Source organism: Giraffa tippelskirchi, chromosome 2, assembly GCF_054371585.1.
Source record: "Giraffa tippelskirchi isolate mGirTip1 chromosome 2, T2T-mGirTip1v1.2.pri, whole genome shotgun sequence".
NCBI classification, from domain to species: Eukaryota; Metazoa; Chordata; class Mammalia; order Artiodactyla; family Giraffidae; genus Giraffa; species Giraffa tippelskirchi.
In genome coordinates this window covers 119,971,136-119,994,720 of record NC_137276.1, presented here as the reverse complement: position 1 = coordinate 119,994,720, position 23,585 = coordinate 119,971,136, and the positions used below count along the sequence as shown (strand labels likewise).

At 40.6% G+C, this 23,585-nt stretch overlaps 1 protein-coding gene and 1 non-coding gene across 2 annotated transcripts; both read left to right on the top strand.

Moving 5' to 3' along the window:
* The first annotated feature begins 3,983 nt into the window (after window positions 1-3,983).
* TOMM20 (translocase of outer mitochondrial membrane 20) lies at window positions 3,984-22,455 on the top strand. Its single transcript, XM_081570412.1, has 5 exons — window positions 3,984-4,217; window positions 10,827-10,873; window positions 16,113-16,194; window positions 19,455-19,597; window positions 21,181-22,455. Exons 1-5 carry the CDS (start codon window positions 4,097-4,099, stop codon window positions 21,223-21,225), a joined length of 438 nt encoding a protein of 145 aa, XP_081426538.1. The 5' UTR covers window positions 3,984-4,096; the 3' UTR covers window positions 21,226-22,455.
* Window positions 4,642-4,776, top strand: LOC145540041 (small nucleolar RNA SNORA14). Its single transcript, XR_014078167.1, has one exon. It is a non-coding gene; the product is annotated as a small nucleolar RNA SNORA14 (small nucleolar RNA).
* Window positions 22,456-23,585: the final 1,130 nt, after the last annotated feature.

Below are 23,585 nucleotides of genomic sequence, written 5' to 3'. Positions count from 1 at the left end.
TGCAGTGGGGAGACCTGGTTTTGATCACTGGGTGGGGAAGATCCCTGGAGAAGGCAATAGCTACCCACTCCAGTATTCTTGCCTGGAGAATCCCATGGACAGAGGAGCCTGGTGGGCTACAGTCCATGGGATTGCAGAGTCGGACATGACTGAGTGACTAACACCTTCACTTTTCACTTTCTGAACTGGAAGCTTCAGTACTTTGGTTATCTGATGTGAAGAGCTAACTCATTGGAAAGACTCAGATGCTGGGAAAGATAGAGAAGGCAAGAGGAGAAGGGGGTAGCAGAGGATGAAATGGTTAGACAGCATCACTGACTCAATGGACATGAATCTGAGCAAACTCTGGGAGATAGTGGAGGACAGAGGAGCCTGGTGTGCTACAGTCAGGGTCACAAAGAGTCAGACTTGACTTTAGTGACTAAAAAATAACAAAAACCAGTGGTCCAGGGGTTAAGACCACCTTCCAATGCTGGGGGGGCAGGTTTTGACCCCTGGTAAGGGAACCAAAATCCTACATGCCACACAGTGTGGCCAAAAAATAAGCTTAAAAAAGTCATGGAAACATTTTCTGAAAAAGGTACTGAAGTCACAAAGTGTAAAGTTCAACTGGGGGAAAGAACAGCATTGCATTCCATTGAGATTTACCCTTATGACATATAGCTGGTGCCCCTGCTCACAAGACTTACCAAGCTGAAGCTGTGTCCTGGAGGGAGGAGTGGGAGTAAACCAGGGGGGCTGATCTGAGGCAGGCTCATCTGTGATACATGCAACTGATTACTTAAAAGTGGGTAAGGGAATTGGAGGACTGAGTTATTACTCATTATTTTGAAAATTTTGTCTTTCAGGCATTGCACAAGGAAAACCTAAATAGGTCTTTAAAATGTAGCTCTGTAGAAAGCAGAAAGAGCTCCATTTTCATGTATCCAAAGACTGGATATTTTATGCTTAGGATCTTCTACAGCACTTTGAACCTTGTTTTTCTATATTTATTTATTTGATTGTGCCAGGTCTTAGTTGTAGCTTGTGGGATCTAGTTTCCTGACCAGGGATTGAACCTGGGCCCCCTACGTTAACAGTGCAGAGTCTTAGCTACTGGAACATTAGGGAAGTTCGTTTGTTTTTCATAAGTAAGTTTCAGTTAATATTTATCCCTTGATAGCTCTTGAACATTTCTGCATATATTTTCAGTTAAATTTACATAAAGATGCGTGGTCTGTAGACTACATACACTTACCTCTTTAATTGCACTGTATTTTCTTTATATATTTTATTGTATATGCTTGTTAGTGTACATAAATTTACATAATTTTAGTGTCCTTAACATAGAGTGTTGGTCTTTAGGTTTTCATGTAAGGAGCCCTGGACTAGGGTGTAGGGACATCTGATTCTTGACCCAGCCCTCTGGCTGTATATGTATGACCTTGGACAAACCTCAACCTCTTTATCTAAATATCTTGACTGGGAAAATAAGGGGCTTGGACCAGATCAATGGTTTCCCACTTTTTTGACTATGATCTGTGATAGTCTTTTTCACTGTAATCAGTACAAACAGGTGTATTTAACTGACACACAAGTTTCACATGACAGTACCAGTCCTTACTACCCATGTTGCCCTCTGATACTTTTCATTCTGTTTACAAAACTGGTGATGATCCACTAAGGTCAATCTACAACCCACTAATGATACCACTTACAAGCAACATGCCTCAGGGATTTACAGTCTGTTTCTGTTTGAGGATTCTATGCTTATAGGTATTTTACAAGTGAAAAAAAAAAAGTATGAAAAACTGTAGAGTGGTTGAGAGATTCAAAGGAGTACAGGAGTTGTACTAACTGTTGTTTGTATCAACAGGTTGCCTGGTTTATCGTATCTTATAGCAGTGACCTCCCACTTACATGGCATTCTGCGATGCACAACAGAAAGAACAGCATGTTCTTTCCTTAGTGTCATAAGGTAATGGACACATAATCTCAGATTGCCAGGGGTCAAGTTCTAGGCCTCAGGTCATCTGTGTGGCTTTACAAGTCTTTTCTGTTCCACCTGTGGCTCAGGACATACCTCTATCAACTGATAGAGGTGCACTGTTAAGGCTAGGAAGAATCTGTATGTGTGCATGATATAAGGAAAACCTTTTTTTCTGTTGTGTGCAATCCCCTGATACCAGTCATTTGCTTTGCTGTGATATGTATGCACCTTCACCTCTCACCCCAGTCCAGGCAGTGTACATGTACCTTTGATCAAATTTCCAGTCTTAGAGGATTTCAGGTTCCCAGGTGGTGCAAGTGGTAAAGAAACTGCCTGCCAATGCAGGAGGCAAAAGAGACTCAGGTTCGATCCCTGGGTTGGGAAGATCCCCTGGAGGAGGGCATGGCAACTCAGTCCAGTACTCTTCCTTTGCCTGGAGAATCCCATAGAGGAGCCTGGAGGGTTCATATGGTCACAGTCGGACACGACTGAAGTGACTTAGCATGCACGCATGCACAGGTTCATTATCACTCAAGCAAAAGGGCTTTCCCAAGCTCTTGGACTAGGTTAGGAATGTCAGCTAAATGTTTCCATAAGTACCCTGCAATAACCTGACACCATCTACCCTAGAGTTGAGCCAGACTTCGTGTTATGGGGACAGTCCCCTACAAGATTGCTGTATGAGAATACACCAGTCACAAATCTGGGGGGAGATGTGACTCCAGGCCACTCTTCTGACCAGCCAGCTAGTAATCTGGAGGTCCCTACTACCTCTCAGGTTCACCATAAGGAATCACAGAACTCAAGGACATGTTATACTTATGATTACAGTTTTATTACAGCAAAAGGATATAATTAAAATGCAGCCAGGGAATTCCCTGGTCGTCCAGTGGTTAGGACTCAGCACTTCCACTGCTGAAGTCCCGGGTTCAACCTTTGGTCAGGGAACTAAGATTTCACAAGCCTTGCTGTGCAGCCACAAAAGAAAAAACCAAAACCGGCCAAAGGGAAAGAGGAGAGGCAGGCACAAGGGAAAGGTATGGGAGAGTCCCAAATTCAAAGCTTCTGTTGTTCCCTCCCTGAACACCTCCCAGAAGACAGAACACCTCACCCTCCGTGCACATGGCACATTGATTCCTAAGTAGACAGAGGACTGCCAGTTTCGGAAGTACACATGCTTCCGTGTCCAAAGCCTTCATTTGGGCTTCCCCATGTAGGTCATGAGGTTGAACTCCATGAGGTTGTTCTCCAGCCTCCTTCCCCTCTTTCCCCCAGAAATAGGGCTGATACCACCCAGATCAAAGGCCCAACCCCCTAATCACAACCCTGGTCTTTCAGGTCTTTGCCGGGCAGCCCCATCATGAACCGTCTCCTTAGCATAAACTGTCAGGACACTACCGTCTATAATAAACATTCCTATCACTCCAAAGGTTTCAGAGGATCCCGTCTATGTCTTTTCAAATTTAAACTACACACACAATGTCTTCAGTGGGTATGACAACTTGACAACTCAACGTTTACTATTTTTTTTCCATTGTGTCTCTTACCCGTTATCCTTTTCCAGGAATCGCTCCATTTAATTTTCTTCCACTCCTGAGCCTGTACCGTAACAATCTTTTGAAATCGAATCACTAGATTATGGTCCTTGCTGCAAAACGGATTGTGACTGAGCTTGAAAACCAAATGAAACTGAATTCAAACAAGAGTTACAGGGTGTCTGTATAACATAAAAATATGAAGCATTTGTGGTCAGTGACCTTCCATCTTTGACACAAGGAAGTCAGGTACACACTTTGGAGTGTGCGCACGACGGCCACGTGCCGCCCTCATTACGTCAAGCTCTTAAGGACGTGTGCGACATCGCGCAAAATCTCGACTCCGACGCGAACAGGGGTGCTGAAGCACCTGTGCAGGCGCAGAAGCGGCGCGGATGCCTCCGCTCAGGCACTGTTGCGGACATCCCCGAGGGCCTCGGCGACAGGGGCCGGAAGTGACGCATGTTCCGCCTTTCCGCGTCCCTCGCGGCGGGCGTCGGGACTGAGCAGCGCACTCGGATCCGAGGTTCCCCGGTCAACGGCTTCTTTGCGGGCCCCGCCGCAGCCGACCCGGCGCCTAGGTGGAGAGAAGATGGTGGGCCGGAACAGCGCCATCGCCGCCGGCGTGTGCGGGGCCCTTTTTATCGGTTACTGCATTTACTTCGACCGCAAGAGACGGAGTGACCCCAACTTCAAGAACAGGCTGCGAGAACGTGAGTGGGTCTCCTGTTCCCTGGGCCTCCCTCCCTCCCCTCCCGCCGCCCCCCGCGGCGTCCTCGTCCCCTACTTCCCGCCGGCCGACCCGCCGCGTGGTGCTGCAGGGTCTGGGGCGGTGAGCGCACACACCAGAGAAAGGTGATGGCGCCGCTCCCAGGGTTGCTCCCGGCCTGTGTGCCAACGAACGAGTCCCTCCATTTTGGAAGAACGATTTTTCCCATTTTGTTTTCCCTAAACGTGTAACGTGTAAGTGCAAATTCGTTTGTATTATAATTTAGGGGTTGTGGCTCTTTTTCGCTGTTTATCTTTTTTCACTTCTTCCGAACTCGAAAGTCGGGGTTTTTGTTTGTATTTTACGAATTTGTGCTTAGACTGAACCTGGAAATCCAGCTCAGTATCATTTTCAAACGATAAGGTTGCATGCATTCTTAAACCCTCTTGGTAGCTCCACTGTAACGGCTTCCAAGATATGAGTGAATGCTATAGAAATTGCAGGGGCGTCCAAAAGGCTGCACATTTCCTGTGGCTCAGTCTTATTTCATACCTGCGACATCTTTTAAAAGAGATTTACAAGAAGGAAATCGTGTCGCCAAAACCTTTCGTGTTCTTTGCATTTCGGAGGTATGCTCATTCGCAGCAACGGAAGAGCAAATTTGTTGCATTAAGTAGTTTTGTAATCTACCTAGGTTGCTCAGTCAAAATAGTTCCTGAAACTAGAATGTATAGGTAAATTACTAAAGCCCAGAAAAATACAAAGAAATGATTAGCATTTCACGTGTACTTGGGTCACACGTGGCTAGAACTACCTTACTGGAAACTGCGGCTCTTAAACCATCTGCAATATGATATCTGATTCTGGCTCTCTTGTGTCTCAGGAAGAAAGGGATATAGAGGTAATTTTTTTATTTATGGTTAGGTAGACTAATGGAAATAATGCTGCTTTGGATTCAGACACTGAGTTTCCTGACCCAGATTAGTCACAGATTAGCAGTATAATCTTGGGTTTTCTGAATCTTAATTTTCTTAGCTTGCAAAATCAGGTATTGCCTCTTGTTGGTTTTGTGAAGTTTAAAATGTTTGATGTGCTCACCACCATTCTTGACATGGAGAAGATCCTATAAACTCCTGCTGTAAATGTAATTATTGGAATTTTTTATCATTTTCCTGTAGTTTCCAAGAAATAGTTAGGCAGTGGTGGTGTGGAAGCAGATCTCTGTAAAGAATGGATTAGCCCTTCCTTTGGAATCACAGCAATCCTATTGTTGAAAACCTTGAGAAAACTAATTTTTGGTTGAAATAATAAAAGCTGTCATTTTGAACAAATTAAGAAATCAGTTATTTTCACAGTTTTCTTTAATCATCCATAAATTTCTTTCTAGTTTCAGTAGTAGCCTGATGACTTAAGTGTCAGGCTTGAATTAGTAGCTGGATAACCTTGGGCAACAAATTTCAAGCTTTAGTTTCCTTCTTTTTTGTACTACATTATAATGTAGAATTTAGTACAGTACCTGACACGTGGTAATTGATGAATGCTAAAAGATTGTTTATGAATATAATTGCTATTTTGTATTTTCTTTAGCAAGTAAAACTTGCTCAGAGTAATTTTACAGTCTATTCAAAATCTGTATGGTTGACTGATTTTGAGAACTTGAGGGTGTTTTGTATTTGTGGGGTGTAATTGGTTTCAGTTTAGTTAATTTAGCTAATTTTTCATTTTCTTAGCTTAATTTCTAATAGAATATTTATATCTGTAATACTGTTCATGGGGTTCTCAAGGCAAGAATACTGAAGTGGTTTGCCATTCCATTCTCCAGTGGATCACATTTTGTCAAAACTCTTTACCATGGCCCTATGGCTCGTAGTTTCATTGAGTTGGATAAGGCTGTGATCCACAGTTTGTTACGAGATCAGTTTGGTTAGTTTTCTGTAATTGTGGTTTCCATTCTGTCTGCCCTCTAGATAAGGATGAAAGGCTTGTGAAGCTTCCTGATGAGAGAGACTAACTGGGGGGAATCTGGGTCTTGTTCAGTAAATCTTTAATCCAATTTTCTGTTGATGGGTGGGGCTATGTTCCCTCCAGGTACTTTGACCTATGATAGGGGTAATGACGACCTCCTTCAAAAGGACTTATGCCAGGACTGTAGTATTCAGTGCCCCGACCCCACAGCAGGCCACGCCTCCGCGGGAGACTCCCAGACACTCATGGGCAAGTCTGGCTCAGTCTCTTGTGGGGTTACTGCTCCTTTCTCCTGGGTCCTGGTGAGCACAATGTTTTGTTTGTGCCTTCCAAGAGTCTGTTTGCCCAGTCATGTGGAAGTTCTGTAATCAAATCCCAGTGACCTCCAGAGTCAAATCCCCTGGGGGTTCTAAGTTCCTTTGCAGGATCCCCACATTGGGAAAGCAATGGCACTCCACTCCAGTACTCTTGCCTGGGAAATCCATGGATGGAGGAGCCTGGTAGGCTACAGTTCATGGGGTCGCAAAGAGTCGGACACGACTGAGCGACTTCACTTTCACTTTTCCTTTTCATGCACTGGAGAAGGAAATGGCAACCCACTCCAGTATTCTTGCCTGGAGAATCCCAGGGACGGCAGAGCCTGGTGGGCTGCCATCTATGGGGTCGCACAGAGTCAGACACGACTTAGCAGCAGCAGCAGCACATTGGGAAATCTGTTGTGGACCCTAGAACTTTCACAACAGTTCAAGAGCTTCTTTGGTATAATTGTTCTTCAGTTTGTGGGTTGTCTGCTCAGTGGCTCTGTGGTGGGGCTTACACACCCTACCTTCATTGGAAGGACTGATGCTGAAGCTCCAGCTCCAATACTTTGGCCACTTGATGCAAAGAACTGACTCATGGGAAAAGACCCTGATGCTGGGAAATATTGAAGAAAGGAGAAGGGGAGGACAGAGGATAAGATGGTTAGATGGCATCACCAACTGGATGGACATGAGTTTGAGCAAGCTCTGGGAGTTGGTGATGGACAGGGAAGCCTGGTGTGCTGCAGTTCATGGGGTCTCAAAGAGTTGGACTGAGCCACCGAACTGACTGACATCTGTAATAAAAGGGCAGAGTTTTTCAAAATCACTGTTTCTGAAGGTTTTTGGTTTTGTTTTTAGGAAAAGAGATTTAGGCTGTTTAAAATAGGTTTGAAGTTAAGACTAATTTACTCAATTTTTTTTCTTACCTTCCATTAGTGTGAGATTACCAGAAACTCCTACAGCATAATTTTTATCTAAATAATCACTAATAAATGAAAATTAACCTACAAAGTACCAACTACAGATGTTTTTCATTTTACAGCACTGTATGAAATGATTCATTTTAAAATAAGTAATCTCGTTTAAATGATTGCTTTAGATTCGGGACTTTTTGTATTTTATGTGTATTTTTTTCGTCTGTTTTAACTTGTTAGGTTTATGCAGAGACACTTTGGACTGATTTCTAGCATATATTGTGTTAGTCTGCTGATTGAATATATAGTAGCTCCTTGATTTTTCAATCTGTTATCTGCCTGTTTGTCAGAGATACTATCTGATAAATAAGTTGTTGTAATAAGTTAGTTGTCTTAACAAAAGTAAAGTGAGAATTTTAATCTTATTGATGTAAATTTAAAGCAGCTAAGCAAGCTTAAAATTTGGTAACTACCAAATATTCAGCAAAAATCATACGTTCTTCTCCACTCCATTAAAAAACCATGGTTTTTTAATGGAGTGGAGAAGAACGTATGATTTATATATATATATATATGTTTGGAAATCAGGCTTCTTTCTACTATTATCACTTTTGTCATTTTCTGTAAATTCTGACATAGCAAATTGTATATCTCTGTTGATTCCACAAACTTGCCGTGTTTATTTCTGAGATGCCTTTTATATTGAAGGACATATCTTCACTTCTCTGCAGTGTAGAGTAATGTTTGAGTGAAATTCTGCTGCCTGAGCGTTTGGATCGCCACTCCACCACCCATTAGTTGTGATCTTGGTAAATTATCTCTGTGATAACATGGTGATGATACTAGTACCTGTCCTTGTGTTGCTGTGAGGATAAATAAGCTAATTAGTAACATGTAGGATAGTATCTCTCTTGAATCCAAAACAAGTGCTTATCCTTAACATAAAGTGTTCCATGTCCAGTCTTCATACTCTTCCCAGCACGTCTGTATCATGATCTTTTAGTAACTAATTAATATAGTGTGGTGTCATTCTGCCAAAAGAGAGCTGAACCTTAATTGAAGTTATATATTCTGTCTCTCCACAGTTGCCTAATGTTGAACACCTAAGAAAGGTAGTTGGGAAAAATAGTCAGTCTTCAAATTAATAGTAAGATCAGCTTTAACCTATATATATATTTTTGAAAGTGCTAAGGCCTTAGAATTGTAGCACTTTATGTAATCTGGGGGCTACAATTGGCTAGAATTGGTGGTAAACCTAGTTTGTAAATGCAAGTTAGAAAAGATTCCCTGACCAGAGTAAATTAACCCATTTGTGTGCACTAGGGTCACCACCTCTCTACTCATGCATTGAAAATTGGATTTATAGGATGCTTTAAGGTTTTAAGAGGACATTTGCTTGTTTTATAACTTTTGTTTCTCACAGTAATAAAGTGTATCTGATCTTTTTTTGAGAGCTGATACTTATTTGCTGAAGATCCCAGTAATAAGTATTAGAGCTTTTCCTTTCTTAGCCACATGGTGCCTTTGGTAATTTTTACTGGTTAATGAAACTAAATTAACTACTTGGCATAGTGCAACTCCTTAGCTGAGGAATTGGTTGGTATTGAGCTCAGTCCTGAGTGCTTATATCTTAATAGTGCCAACCAGGCACTGAAAATAACAGTAACTCATTTAATCCTCACATCAACTCTGTGAAGCCGGTATTGTTCTTAAACCAGGTTTACAGAAGGAGAAAGAGAGGCATAGTAAGTTAACTGTAACTTGCCCAAGGTCACACTGCTAGTCAGTGGAAGATCTGGGGTATAAAGGAAACCCAGGCTTCCTTGTGCCAGCACCCTTTCTCATGGAGTATACAATTAAAGTGAAAGTCACTCAGTTGTGTCTGACTCTTTGCTACCCCATGGACTTCTCCAGCCCATGGAATTCTCCAGGCGAGAATACTGGAGTGGGTAGTCGTTCCCTTCTCCGGGGGATCTTCCCAACCCAGGGATCGAACCCAGGTTTCCCACATTGCAGGCAGATTCTTTACCAGGTGAGCCACCAGGGAAGCCCAGGAACACTGGAATGGGTAGCCTAGCCCTTTCTCCAGTGGATCTTCCCAACCCAGGATTTGAACGATAATCTTGCATTGCAGGCGGATTCTTTACCAGCTGAGCTACTAGGGAAGCCCCCTTTCTCAGTCGTGTCTGACTCTCTGCAGCCCCATGAACTATACAGTCCATGGAATTCTCCAGGCTAGAATACTGGAGTCGGTAGCCTTTCCTTTCTCCAGGGGTTCTTCCCAATCCAGGGATTGGACCCAGGTCTCCTGCATTGCAGGTGGATTCTTTACCAACTGAGCCACCAGGGAAGCCCAGGAATACTGGAGTGGGTAGCCTCTCCCTTGTCCAGGGGATCTTCCTGACCCAGGAATAGAACCAGAGTCTCCTGCATTGCAGGTGGATTCTTTACCTGCTGAGCTACCAGGGAAGCCCATGCAATTAAACAGCAGCTTAAAATATTGTTAGTGTCCTACTACTGAGTAGATTTTTACTGATTAGATTTTAAAGGTTGACAATTGATTTAAACAATGTCACTTTACTCCTGAGTTTGTAGTATTACTATTTCATGTCAAAAACAAACACAACCTGCAGACTGTAGGGCAAGGGTTTTATCCCTTTGCTGCTAAGTCGCTTCAGTCGTGTCTGACTCTGCGCAACCCCATAGACGGCAGCCCACCAGGCTCCGCTGTCCCTGGGATTCTCCAGGCAAGAATACTGGAGTGGGTTGCCATTTCCTTCTCCAATGCATGAAAGTGAAAAGTGAAAGTGAAGTCGCTCAGTTGTGTCTGACTCTTTGCGACCCCATGCACTGCAGCCTACCAGGCTCCTCCGTCCATGGGATTTATCCCTTTAACTGGCAGTAATTATTTGAGTGCTGCCTTTCTTTGCCCTTATTATTGCCAAATGCGGAAATACTGTGCTTTTTTTCTCAAGAAAGCTTTTTCAAATGCTGTTTTTTAAATTCTTTTCTTATTTAATAATGCCAGATAGTTTTCAAAATTTAGTAAAGACAGAGTCAGTTATATTTCAGTAATAAAACTCCATCATAACAACAGAGGCTTGGTTCTTGGTCATGTTTCCTGTCCTATGTAGGTTGGAGGCGGGGGAGAGAGACTTTCTCTACTTATGATGGTTCCAACAGCTGAGTCTCTTAATTATCTCCATTTTGCAAATTGCCAATCCTGGTATCCCAGAGGGAAGGACAAAGCTTCTGTCCAGGAATGTCCCATTGCCGGTAGCTGACCTGAACTATTTTTATGACCCTGACAAATCACAAGAAGAAAAGCCTGAGTTGGTCATGTTTTGCAAATATAATGAGTACCACAGTAATTAGACTTCTTTTGATTCCCATTTTAATAATAATAAAATGAAAATATTCCCTTTTTTGCAGGAAGAAAGAAACAAAAGCTTGCCAAGGAGAGAGCTGGGCTTTCCAAGGTAATAATTTGTTTTTTTATAGTCTACTTCAAATATATATTTTGAGAAAGCTAACTGATATCAGACACTGATTTTATGTTTTAAAATACAATTTCTTTATAAGAATAGTTATTAGCTCTGTTCCCCTACAGATTTTCCAGTCTTTCCTTATTTCCCCTTTGTCAGCCTCATAGCAGACAACTTACTGTGCGAACAATATTTGAGGGTGGTAAGATGATAGGCTCTGAAGACACTTACCAAAAGTTCAAACTTTTTCACTTAGCCGCTCCAAAATAACAAAACACTTATTACTAATTTAATTTTCTTTCCTCCACACTTCTTTAGAAGAATGACATGTTACTTATTTTGAAAATTACATAAGATTATTCACACCCACTGATCCACAATCCCACTGCCTGTCACATTTTTACCTTGTAATATGTAACTGTAGACATAAGTCTTATTCATTTTTTTCCTTTTCATAGATCCTATGTTCATGATTATTTTTAATGACTACATAGATTTATTTATCTATTTTATAAAGAATGTTATGTGATATGTATAGGCAAATGTTGGCATATAGCTTTTTTTTTTTTTAATTGAAATTAGTTCCATCGTCTAGATGTCCAGGACTTGGACCTACTGGATCAGTAGTACTTCTTTTTAAAGCAAGTTGAAGCAGTGAAAAAATTAGATCAATTAATGTTGCATTTGAGTAATTAACACAGCTAACTGACTGGATATGATAATAGCAGGGTGAAATTGGGAGGCAGTCACTTTCCCTGTTATGTCCAAACTACCTTTCTGAAATATGTAATATATTCATTATGTTTTCGGTAGTCCTATCTTTCTAAGGATATAGAAAATGGATGTGTTACAGGTATAATTCAAAGATATTTCTACTTTGGTTCCAGACCACTGCCATAAAGAGACTTTGTGAATTTTTCTGTTTCCTGGTCCATATAATAGTTGTATTTACACTATACTGTGTACATAGCATAGCATGGTGTCTGATAACTGTACATACCTGTAATAAGAGTGTATATGCTAATACTCAAGAACCAGAAACTTCCATTAGTAGTCTAGGTTTTTAAATAAAAAGGGACTTTTTAAATACTTGATTTACATTTTTTACAAAGATAATGCACATAGCTGGTGACTTTATATATTATAATCATTCAATTTGGTAATATATAACAAATCACAAAAACACAGAAAGGCAAAGTTATTTAAATAAAGCTGCTTGTTTGAAATTGAGGGGTTTGCCTTGGAAACGAACAGAGATCATTCTATCGTTTTTGAGATTGCATCCAAGTACTGCCTTTTGGACTCTTGTTGACCATGATGGCTACTCCATTTCTTCTAAGGGATTCTTGCCCACAGTAGTAGATATAATGGTCATCTGAGTTAAATTCACCCATTCCAGTCCATTTCAGTTCGCTGATTCCTAGAATGTCGACGTTCACTCTTGCCATCTCCTGTTTGACCACTTCCAATTTGCCTTGGTTCATGGACCTAACATTCCAGGTTCCTATGCAATATTGCTCTTTACAGCATCGGACTTTGCTTCTATCACCAGTCATATCCACAGCTGGGTATTGTTTTTGCTTTGGCTCCATCCCATCATTCTTTCTGGAGTTATTTCTCCAGTGATCTCCAGTAGCATATTGGGCACCCACTGACCTGGGGAGTTCATCTTTCAGTGTCCTATCTTTTTGCCTTTTCATACTGTTCATGGGGTTCTCAAGGCAAGAATACTGAAGTGGTTTGCCATGCCCTTTTCCAGTGGACCACATTCTGTCAGACCTCTCCGCCATGACCCGTCCATCTTGGGTGGCCCCACACGGCATGGCTTAGTTTCATTGAGATAGACAAGGCTGTGGTCCGTGTGATCAGATTGGCTAGTTTTCTGTGATTATAGTTTCAGTGTGTCTGCCCTCTGGTGCCCTCTCGCAACACCTACTAGCTTACCTGGGTTTCTCTTACCTCGGACGTGGGGTATCTCTTCACAGCTGCTCCAGCCAAGAGCAGCCGCTGCTCCTTATCTTGGACAAGGGGATCTACTCACGGTGGCCCCTCCTGACCTTGAATGTGGAGTAACTCCTCTCGGCCCTCCTGTGCCCACACAGCCGCTGCTTCTTGGACATGGGGTAACTCCTCTTGGCCAACCCCCCCGGTGTGGGCAGGAATCCCTTAGAAGAAATGGAGTAGCCATCATGGTCAACGAAAGAGTCCGAAATGCAGTACTTGGATGCAGTCTCAAAAATGACAGAATGATCTCTGTCCGTTTCCAAGGCAAACCATTCAATATCACGGTAATCCAAGTCTGTGCCCCGACCAGTAACACTGAAGAAGCTGAACTTAAACGGTTCTATGAAGACGTACAAGACCTTTTAGAACTAACACCCAAAAAAGATGTCCTTTTCATTACAGGGGACTGGAATGCAAAAGTAGGAAGTCAGGAAACACCTAGCGTAACAGGCAAATTTGGCCTTGGAGTACAGAATGAAGCAGGGCAAAGGCTAATAGAGTTTTGCCAAGAGAACGCACTGGTCATAGCAAACACCCTCTTCCAACAACACAAGAGAAGACTCTACACATGGACATCACCAGATGGTCAACACCGAAATCAGATTGATTATATTCTTTGCAGCCAAAGATGGAGAAGCTCTATACAGTCAGCAAAAACAAGACCGGGAGCAGACTGTGGCTCAGATCACGAACTCCTTATTGCCAAATTCAGACTTAAATTGAAGAAAGTAGGGAAAACCACTAGACCATTCAGGTATGACCTAAATCAAATCCCTTAGGATTATACAGTGGAAGTGACAAATAGATTTAAGGGACTGGATCTGATAGACAGAATGCCTGATGAACTATGAACAGAGGTTCGTGACATTGTACAGGAGACAGGGATCAAGACCATTCCCATGTAAAAGAAATGCAAAAAAGCAAAATGGCTGTCTGAGGAGGCCTTACAAATAACTGTGAAAAGAAGAGAAGCGAAAAGCAAAGGTGAAAAGGAAAGATACTCCCATCTGAATGCAGAGTTCCAAAAATAGCAAGGAGAGATAAGAAAGCCTTCCTCAGTGATCAGTGGAAAGAAATAGAGGAAAACAACAGAATGTGAAAGACTAGAGATCTCTTCAAGAAAATTAGAGATACCAAGGGAACTTTTCATGCAAAGATGGGCTCGATAAAGGACAGAAATGGTATGGACCTAATAGAAGCAGAAGATATTACGAAGAAGTGGCAAGAATACACAGAAGAACTATAAAAAAAGATCTTCACGACCCAGATAATCACGATGGTGTGATCACTCACCTAGAGCCAGACATCCTGGAATGTGAAGTCAGAGGGCCTTAGGAAGCATCACTATGAACAAAGTTAGTGGAGGTGATGGAATTCCAGTTGAGCTACTTCAAATCCTAAAAGATGATGCTGTGAAAGTGCTGCACTCAATATGCCAGCAAATTTTGGAAAACTCAGCAGTGGCCACAGGACTGGAAAAGGTCAGTTTTCATTCCAATCCCAAAGAAAGGCAATGCCAAAGAATGCTCAAACTACTGCACAATTGCACTCATCTCACACGCTAGTAAAGTGATGCTTAAAATTCTCCAAGCCAGGCTTCAGCAGTACATGAACCATGAACTTCCAGATGTTCAAGCTGGTTTTAGAAAAGGCAGAGGAACCAGAGATCAAATTGCCAACATCCGCTGGATCATCGACAAAGCAAGAGAGTTCCAGAAAAACATTATTTCTGCTTTATTGACTATACCAAAGCCTTTGACTGTGTGGATCACAATAAACTGGAAAATTCTTAAAGAGATGAGAAGACCAGACTATCTGACCTGTCTCTTGAGAAACCTGTATGCAGGTCAGGAAGCAACAGTTAGAACTGGACATGGAACAACAGACTGGTTCCAAGTAGGAAAAGGAGTATGTCAAGGCTGTATATTGTCACCCTGTTTATTTAACTTTTATGCAGAGTACATCATGAGAAACGCTGGGCTGGAAGAAACACAAGCTGGAATCAAGATTGCCGGGAGAAATATCAATAACCTCAGATATGCAGATGACACCACTCTTATGGCAGAAAGTGAAGAAGAACTAAAGAGCCTCTTGAAGAAAGTGAAAGAGGAGAGTGAAAAAGTTGGCTTAAAGCTCAACATTCAGAAAACTAAGATCATGGCATCTGGTCCCATCACTTCATGGGAAATAGATGGGGAAACAATGGAAACATTGTCAGACTTTATTTTTGGGAGCTCCAAAATCACTGCAGATGGTGATTGCAGCCATGATATTAAAAGACGCTTACTCCTTGGAAGGAAGATTATGACCAACCTAGATAGCATATTTAAAAGCAGAGACATTACTTGGCCAACAAAAGTCCGTCTAGTCAAGGCTATGGTTTTTCCATTGGTCATGTATGGATGTGAGAGTTGGATGGTGAAGAAAGCTGAGTGCTGAAGAATTGATGCTTTTGAACTGTGGTGTTGGAGAAGACTCTTGAGAGTCCCTTGGACTGCAAGGACATCCAACCAGTCCATCCTAAAAGAGATCAATCCTGGGTGTTCATTGGAAGGACTGATACTGAAGCTGAAACTCCAATACTTTGGCCACCTCATGCGAAGAGTTGACTCATTGGAAAGACCTTAATGCTGGGAAGGATTGGGGGCAGGAGGAGAAGGGGACGACAGAGGATGAGATGGCTGGATGGCATCACCGACTCAGTGGACATGGGTTTGGGTCGACTCCGGGAGTTGGTGATGGACAGGGAGGCCTGGCGTGCTGTGATTCATGGAGTCGCAAAGAGTCGGACACGACTGAGGACTGAACTGAACTGTTTGAAATAGCAAAAAAAAAAATTAGAAACAGCTCAAATGCCCAACAAATAGATCATGATTATACAGTTACATATTCCTCAATGTAGTTATATGAAAATCTATGATAATGGCCACTAAAAAACCGTGTAAGTTTTCAAGTTCATATTCTTTGGAAAAGATATATCTGTATTCTCTTTTTACTTGAGATTTGATTCACAGCTTTCTAAGAACTGTTCAAACACCAGTTTTATCAAAAATGATTTTTTCGTGCATTTATTTGAAAGTAGATATTAAACTCCTATCCTTGTGTGTTGTTGAAGAGTAAATTTCTTTTTGTCACCTTTCATAATGAGCTGTTTTTTTTATGGCATAATTTTTTGTATTGTGTATATCCCTGGAGTAAACCAGTTACTAAATATTGTATTTCCAAACAGTTACCTGACCTTAAAGATGCTGAAGCCGTTCAGAAATTCTTTCTAGAAGAAATACAGCTTGGTGAAGAATTACTAGCTCAAGGTAATTAATAATCATTGAAAGACTAGGAAACTAGATAGGTAATAAGGGGCTTTTTTTGGTGCAATGTGGCTATATTTTAAAAAGATATTCTTAAAATTTCTGGGATGTGGGATAATTAGGGAGTTTGGGTTGGACATGTACACACTGCTGTGTTAAAAATGGATAACCGACAAGAACCTCCTGTATATAGCACATGGAACTCTGCTCATGTTATGTGGCAGCCTGAATGGGAGGGTAGTTTGGGGGTAATGAGTACATACGTATGTATGGCTGAGTCCCTTCGCTGTTCACTTGGAACTCTCACGACGTTGTTAGTCAGCTATACTCCAATACAAAAATTTTTTTAAAGGGATATTCTAAACATTTCAAGAATTAGGCATTTAATATGAGGCATTGAATTTAATAATGCAAGGAAAATAATCTTAACAAATGAGGTTGCTTTTAAAGTAGTTTAAAAGAATATAGTCAGTTGTAATATGTAAACAGTAACTGAGAGAAATATCTGGGAATATAATTTCCTCAACTCCTTCATCTGATCTTCATATCTTTCCCAGTACCTATAGGAAGTTATGACTAATACAATACATCCCAGAAAAGGTTAGTTTACCTGTTCAAGGTTACACAATTAATGGCATATGACTTTCAGAAACAGTAATCTAAATCTGATCCAGAATTTAGGCTTTAGGCTTTGTGGTTTATGTGTTCCATTAATATAATTAAGAATTCTTTCTAAAAAATTACTATTATGAAATTAAAATGATCATTTTTCAAATTTGAGAACCATAATTCATTCAGTAATTGAGTGTCTTAAATGTATTTATATTTTTATTGTCAAAATAGCTTTTATCACAAAAGTAGCTTTGAAATAGTTGCTGTCGTTAATAGAAATGGTATCAAGTGTTAACTTGTTTTTCTTATTCTCTCTGTTGTATTATAATAGATTTTGACATTATTGAACTACATGATGCAGGTCATTTGTGGATTTTTAATCATTGGGCAAATTAAAGCACTTAGGTCCTCATAAAGATCATTTGAGATACTATAATTTCATTACTTTAATATCGAAAGAAAAATAAAGCATGTATAATGATATCTGTGTCTAAGGATAGAGATTGTAATATTTCAGTTTATGTAAAGATACTGTGTTTGTTCATACTCCTAAAGATGTCAGTTTATGACTATCAAATTTTCCTTCTAGTCTCCAAAATAAACATAATGTAAAAAAATTTATCTAAGATACTGTGGTGCTCTCCCAATTACTTGATTATCTTGGAGATCATTTACTGTGGCTGTTTCTCTTTGACTTGAGCTATTAGATCTATATTGACAAGAACAGTTAACTCATGGTGAGGGAAGTGAGGGGGTCAGGAAAGGATAGGGAAGCATTTTTTTAATTCTTTACTTCAAGCTTATATTCCACGTTTCAGCCTAGCACACCTCAAGAGTTATGTAACTCAGCTGCCAGGCAGCCTTTCTTCTGGTGGAATCCACCGAACCAGCCTGAGGTTAGACTTAGGGGAAGGTAAGCCGTGAGAAAACATAAGCAGTTTAGGCAGTGAGCCTCATGGCTTGACATGGCCTCCTTCCTGCAGGGGTCTTCATCCATAACTGAGCAGTATCTCCGGATAAGTGAGTAGGGTCAAGGCTGCAGTGTGGAGAGGACATGGTTTCATTTCTACACTAAATTGCTGTGATTGTTCATGAATGGTTTCCAGTGTGTTTAGAAGTTTTAGGAGGTGTCTCAGCCGAGGATCTCCTGGGTTGTACACATACACACTCTGGTAGCAGCTCTATTTATTTCCATTTAATAATCAGAATTAATATTCTCAGACAATACTGTGAGCTCCTCTTTTGCCTGTAAATTCAGTGGCCTGAGGATTCAGTGGCCATTTTGGCATCTTAATTTCCAAGTCAGTGGAGCCATTGTGTCCCTGATGGAGGTCCAGTCCTGTGTGGAAGACCTGTGCCTTATATTTTCTGTTTTTAATGCTTCTTCGTAGAATTAAAGCTTTCTTCAATTTGAGTAGTTTAAATAAAAATGTTACGTAGCAGGCACTTCCTCCTAATTTACCAGTGCCTTATTTGGTCCCATTCGTACTCAGGGTTGGAAAACTTTTGTGTTTACTGGTTTATTATAAATAATACTATTCAGGAGTAACCAGCTGTAGGAGATGCACAGGGTTGGGGGGTGGAGAACTTTCATGCCTTCTCTGGAGGTGCCACCCTCCTAGTCTTTGATATATTTACCAACCCAGAATCCTAAGAAATACTTTTTTGACAAAATTTGTTCATTTTCACCTAAAGAGTTGCAAATGGTCCAGTCCCTACATTAAATTGCGTAGCAAGCATAGAAAGATCAACACTCAATGAATAAGAGAATCAGTGAAGCTGTGTATAACAAGTGTGGGAGAACATGAGATAAACCAGGGAAACATTGTCAGGTCTCCTTCAGGCTACACCTTGCATTTCCTGGGAAAGAAAGCCTAGGCATTGAGGGAAGGGAGAGCATTCTGCCTGGCAGAGGAGTGGATGGTGACTTTCATCTTGTAACACTTGGTTTGATCTTGCTCTGTGTCCTAAGTGGATTATATGCTGCTTTTTATGCTGTTTCTCAAGGTACCACTTGAGATCTGGCCATCCAGGCAGCAAAAGTTTTATGAAAGTTGTAGCAACGTTCCATGTGAAGGAAGCTCAAGATGACAGGTTGACCGTTATTGAGGTTGTGTCATTGTGTAAATGTACCCTGGCTATACCAGATTCTTAGGCATTGCTTGCTGTTGGATCTGCAGAGAGGATAACTGCCAATGACTAGGTTCAGAAGAGATTAAAGGCCTTTAGGTGTCTACTTGCATGTGGTCATATTCACATAGTGTAAGGGGTTAGTTTAAAGGGAAATTGGGCATGTCCACCTCAGTCCCCCTGTCTTGCAGTTCTCTCTGCTCATAAAAAAGGGTTGTTTCATTGTTAGCAACTTCTTAAGTAATCTTTGGGACATACTCAGTATATAACTAGTAATAAGCTTAGACATTTATGTACCTTAATTTCTCCCCCTTTGAAAGAGTTACTGGAGTCCTTTCATACATATAATCTGCCTTGTTGGTGGCTTCTTAGTTATATGAGTGTACTATATTTTCTAGATTTTACCTGTGTGATGTTTTTGGTCATTATCACTTGGAGATATAGCAAAGACTTTAGGATTGAATTTTGGAGAAAGGCAAAGGCTTTTCCAGTTACACAGTATTTTTATGTAAATCTTGCAGGTGAATATGAGAAGGGTGTGGACCATCTGACAAATGCAATTGCTGTGTGTGGACAGCCACAGCAGTTACTGCAAGTGTTGCAACAAACTCTTCCACCACCAGTGTTCCAGATGCTTCTGACTAAGCTCCCAACAATTAGTCAGGTAAAGATTTGAACTGTTAAATAAGTGAGTAGAATCTGAGAGTTTGGCATTTAAAAATGAGCCTATGGAGAAGGAAATGGCAACCCACTCCAGTATTCTTGCCTGGAAAAGTCCATGGACAGAGGAGCCTGATGGGCTGCAGTCCATGGGGTTACATGACTGAGCACGCGTTCATGAGGGTGGAGGGAGATGGGTTGGTAGCAATAAACTGGTAGAACTAAAAAAAAAAAAATGAGCCTAGTGAACATGATGGCATGAGACTCTCCTCCGTATAATGAAAATACTACTAGAGATGTCAGTGCTTTACTAATAGAAAAACATCCAAACAAAGGGGCATGAAACCTAGTGATTGTGCCCAGGAGGATGATTGGAAGTAAGTCTCTTCAGTGCTGAATCTCAGGCTGTGGTGTTCAGATCCCCAAACTGAGATCATTCCCATCTGCTTTCTAAACCTAGCTTTCTGCCGCCTCTTTTGTGAGACCTCTTGGTTAAGTGGCAGAGGACAAAGGAGCCAAGATGGCATAGCCTAGAAATCAGATCCTTGAAGGTCTGTGGTTCCCTCAGACCTCACTTATCGGAAGGCCTCAGTGTCTCTGCTAATGCTGAGTTGGGCTTTGAGTTTGGAGCTGTTTGCATATATCCTCATTGATACAATAGGTTAAACATAACTTAACAAGTTGATTAAAATGCATCCCATTCATTTTAAATACTCAAGGAGCCCCAATGAATCTACTTTTTGGAATATTATGTCTATTAAATGAATTTTCATGGTTAATATAATTGAAAATTAATAAAAATGACTGGTTAATTCTTTAAACTGAGCTTTTACTTATCTGGATTGGAAAAAGACTGAGAAGAAAAAGGTCCCAAAGATCTAAAGGAAAGAATTAAAAGAGCATGCGGCTGGATTTTGATCCTTTTTATTTTATTTTTTGATTCTAATGAATGTGGTTCCCAGTCTGTGGTCAGAATCCTCTAACATTATTCACCTTTTGAAAGACAGCATAGCATAGTGCTTTTGGAAAATTGACCTGAGGATGATGTCTTTTGAAATATGGATGATTTCAGGATGAAGCTTGAATTCCTCAATAAGAATGGCCTCTTTTACTTAATTCACTTGTGCCATGTTACGTGGAAATATTTTCAAAATAGGAATATTTCAGAATACTGTATTCCTTCTTTGTATAATGACTGACCATTTACAGACCAAAAAGGGAAATGTTTTTAGGATAGAATGGTCACTAAATCAGTAATCATTATTTTTAGTTCATATGGGAGTGAATAGAGATCTTAAATTCTTTTTGATTTTAGTTAAAAAATTGACTAACAACACAATATAATGTTACACTTCCTTTATTTTATTGACTTGAATTTTGAGATGGGGCTGACAAAGATTATTTTCTTAAATAAAAACGGTGTATGAAGTGTTAAATATTGACATTTAAATATGGGTAAACTTCAGTGAGATTTGATTCAGAGATCAAAAAAGCATTTTATGTTGAACTTAGAATCCTGATTAAATGCTCATCATACTTTTAAAAATTTATAAGTATTTATAAATTTATAAATATTTTCTCTTTCAGAGAATTGTAAGTGCTCAGAGCTTGGCTGAAGATGATGTGGAATGAGAAACAAATGTCAACATAATGATCTCAATTAAAACATATTTTTAAAATCTTAACTCGGAAGATGATCGGCTCTGGGGGAATAAGGGCAGATAAGCTTGTTATGGACTGTCCTCCACAGTGAAGTCTACCAAAGTTAATTTTTACTTTGTGTAGATCCATTTGTCTGTTTTATTTATTTTTCCCAGTGAAAAGTGTATTTTGATAGAGAGCTTTTCATTTTTTAAATACACTATGAATTACTGAAATACGCATTTTGTTTATTCCTAAAATGTGTAATTAGAATGTACATATAACATCCCATTACTTACATTAAAAATACCCAGTGCTCAGTTTTGAAAGATAGGCCCAAAAAAGTGTGGAAGAAAACTGAAGAATATACTTTTTTTTTTTTTTAAGGTGATACATTTTGTTCTACATCAGATAGTTGGCTGGAAACTTGTGTTGATCAAAACTGAGCATTAAAATAAGAGATTATTTCTTTCCATTTAATCTCTTAAATATGTGTAATGTGCTGCTATGCTGTAATAACAACTTCACCCCTACCCTTGAAATGTTTTCTTTAAATCAGTGGGTTTGATGTGTTCTGGATATTTATCTCCTTGTATTTTAGATACATGTAGTTGCAGATAGCACCAGGAATTAGATGTCTATACATTCTTAATCTGGCTGAGTAAGCTTTACCAGTTAATGTCTGCCCACTTGCCTCATACATAAACTGAGGAAATGGGTCTGCTAATTCAGCTTCTAATTCCTTTGGTTCTGTGCAGCGTTTTCAAATCCCTCTTTCTGAGGGAAATACCTGTTTGGGCAGCCAGCCCTTGCGTTTTTTTATACTCTGAATTTTGCATGCTTGCCTGACTTAGTATTTCTGAATTGGTTTTTTAAAAGGTATAACGTAAAAAAAAAAAAGGTATAACGTGTTAATTTTCACTGAAATCATGGTTCTGTCACTTCTTTTGTAAATTAACCTGAAACGGAACCTTCACGGTAACTGGGACGATATGCTTGTAAAAGTGTTTGTTCCCTTTTGCTTTTATCCTCCTTTTATCCTCAGTGTACCTCCTTAATCCCCTACCAACCTTTATCTTATATGACAATAAGGTGTAACTTTGTGGCTGAAGACTTGAATGAAGATAATGGGACCTTTTATTCTCTAAATAGTGACATACTATCTGCAGTCACAGATTGAATATCAGACCTAAGAATAAAGATCCTTGGTACTTAGTGGTATCTGTTGAGTGGCATTTCTCATTGTACAGATTGCCTTTATTCTGTCTGAAAGTCTGTGGAGAGACCTTTTCTATGTACTCGACATTTTTTCTTAATAGGGTTTTGTGGTGGTTGTGATATAGTGGGAAGAGTTTGGAGGACATTTTTAGTTTCCGCCTGTGGATAGTCACCTAGCCTTGGGCAAGTCCATGTTACAACTCTGGACTCCAGTATTCTCATCTGTACAATAAGAACATCAGACTAGGCCACTCGCACTTCCTGGTAACTTCCTCAGGAACCTTTCAGATTTGGGATCCTAAACCCTTAACAGTGTGTTTTTTTTCAGTGACAACCCTGCATGCTCTTTGGGGGGTGAGGTGGGATGAGGTGAACACTACAATCATGTTGATTGGTTCATTTTCCTAGTAGGATCCCAAATCCAAAATAGTATAGTGGTGCTCAGTCAGTGATTGGCCATGCAACTAGGAAGCAATCTTCTGTCCTGCATTTGCCAAAAGGGGATGGCCTGGGACAGTCAGGAGGATTACAGGTGAGGAAAGAGCAAGGGGCAGACAGCTTGCCAAGAGAGAAGGGGTTGACCTAGGTTCTATTTTAGGAGGGGATGCTTACTATATGCCCTTGTGAACTCTAAGCAGTCCAGGCTGGGTGTCACTTGGCTTTATGGAAAATAATCAGCTTTGCTTTAATGCTTACTGAAGAGTCAGTGAAGTGCTTACAGTAGAGCTGATTTTGCCCAGTACATCTTACTTGAATGACAGTTTTGGTGCTTTAAAAATTGTTCAGTCACTAAGTTGTGTCTGACTCTTTGCAACTGCATGGACTACAGCATGCCAGACTTCCCTGTCTTTCACTGTCTCCCATAGTTTGTACAAACTCATGTCCATTGAGTCAGTGATGCTATCTAACCATCTCATCCTCTGCCTCCCCCTTCTCCCTTTGCCTTCAGTCTTTCCCAGCATCAGGGTCTTTTCCAGTGAGTCGGCTCTTCGCATCAGGTGGCCAAAGTACTGGAACTTCAGCTTCATTCAGTATTGGTCCTACCAATGAATATTCAGGGTTGATTTCCTCTAGGATTGATTGGTTTGAACTCCCTGCAGTCCAGTGGACTCTGAAGAGTCTTCTCCAGCACC

Bases quoted from the DNA above. Each gene is read 5' to 3' on its own strand.
- TOMM20 (XM_081570412.1), top strand. From the start codon at position 4,097: ATGGTGGGCCGGAACAGCGCCATCGCCGCCGGCGTGTGCGGGGCCCTT. The intron at 4,218-10,826 runs GTGAGTGGGTCT...CCTTTTTTGCAG, and splicing joins CAAGAACAGGCTGCGAGAAC to GAAGAAAGAAACAAAAGCTT. The intron at 10,874-16,112 runs GTAATAATTTGT...ATTTCCAAACAG, and splicing joins AGAGAGCTGGGCTTTCCAAG to TTACCTGACCTTAAAGATGC.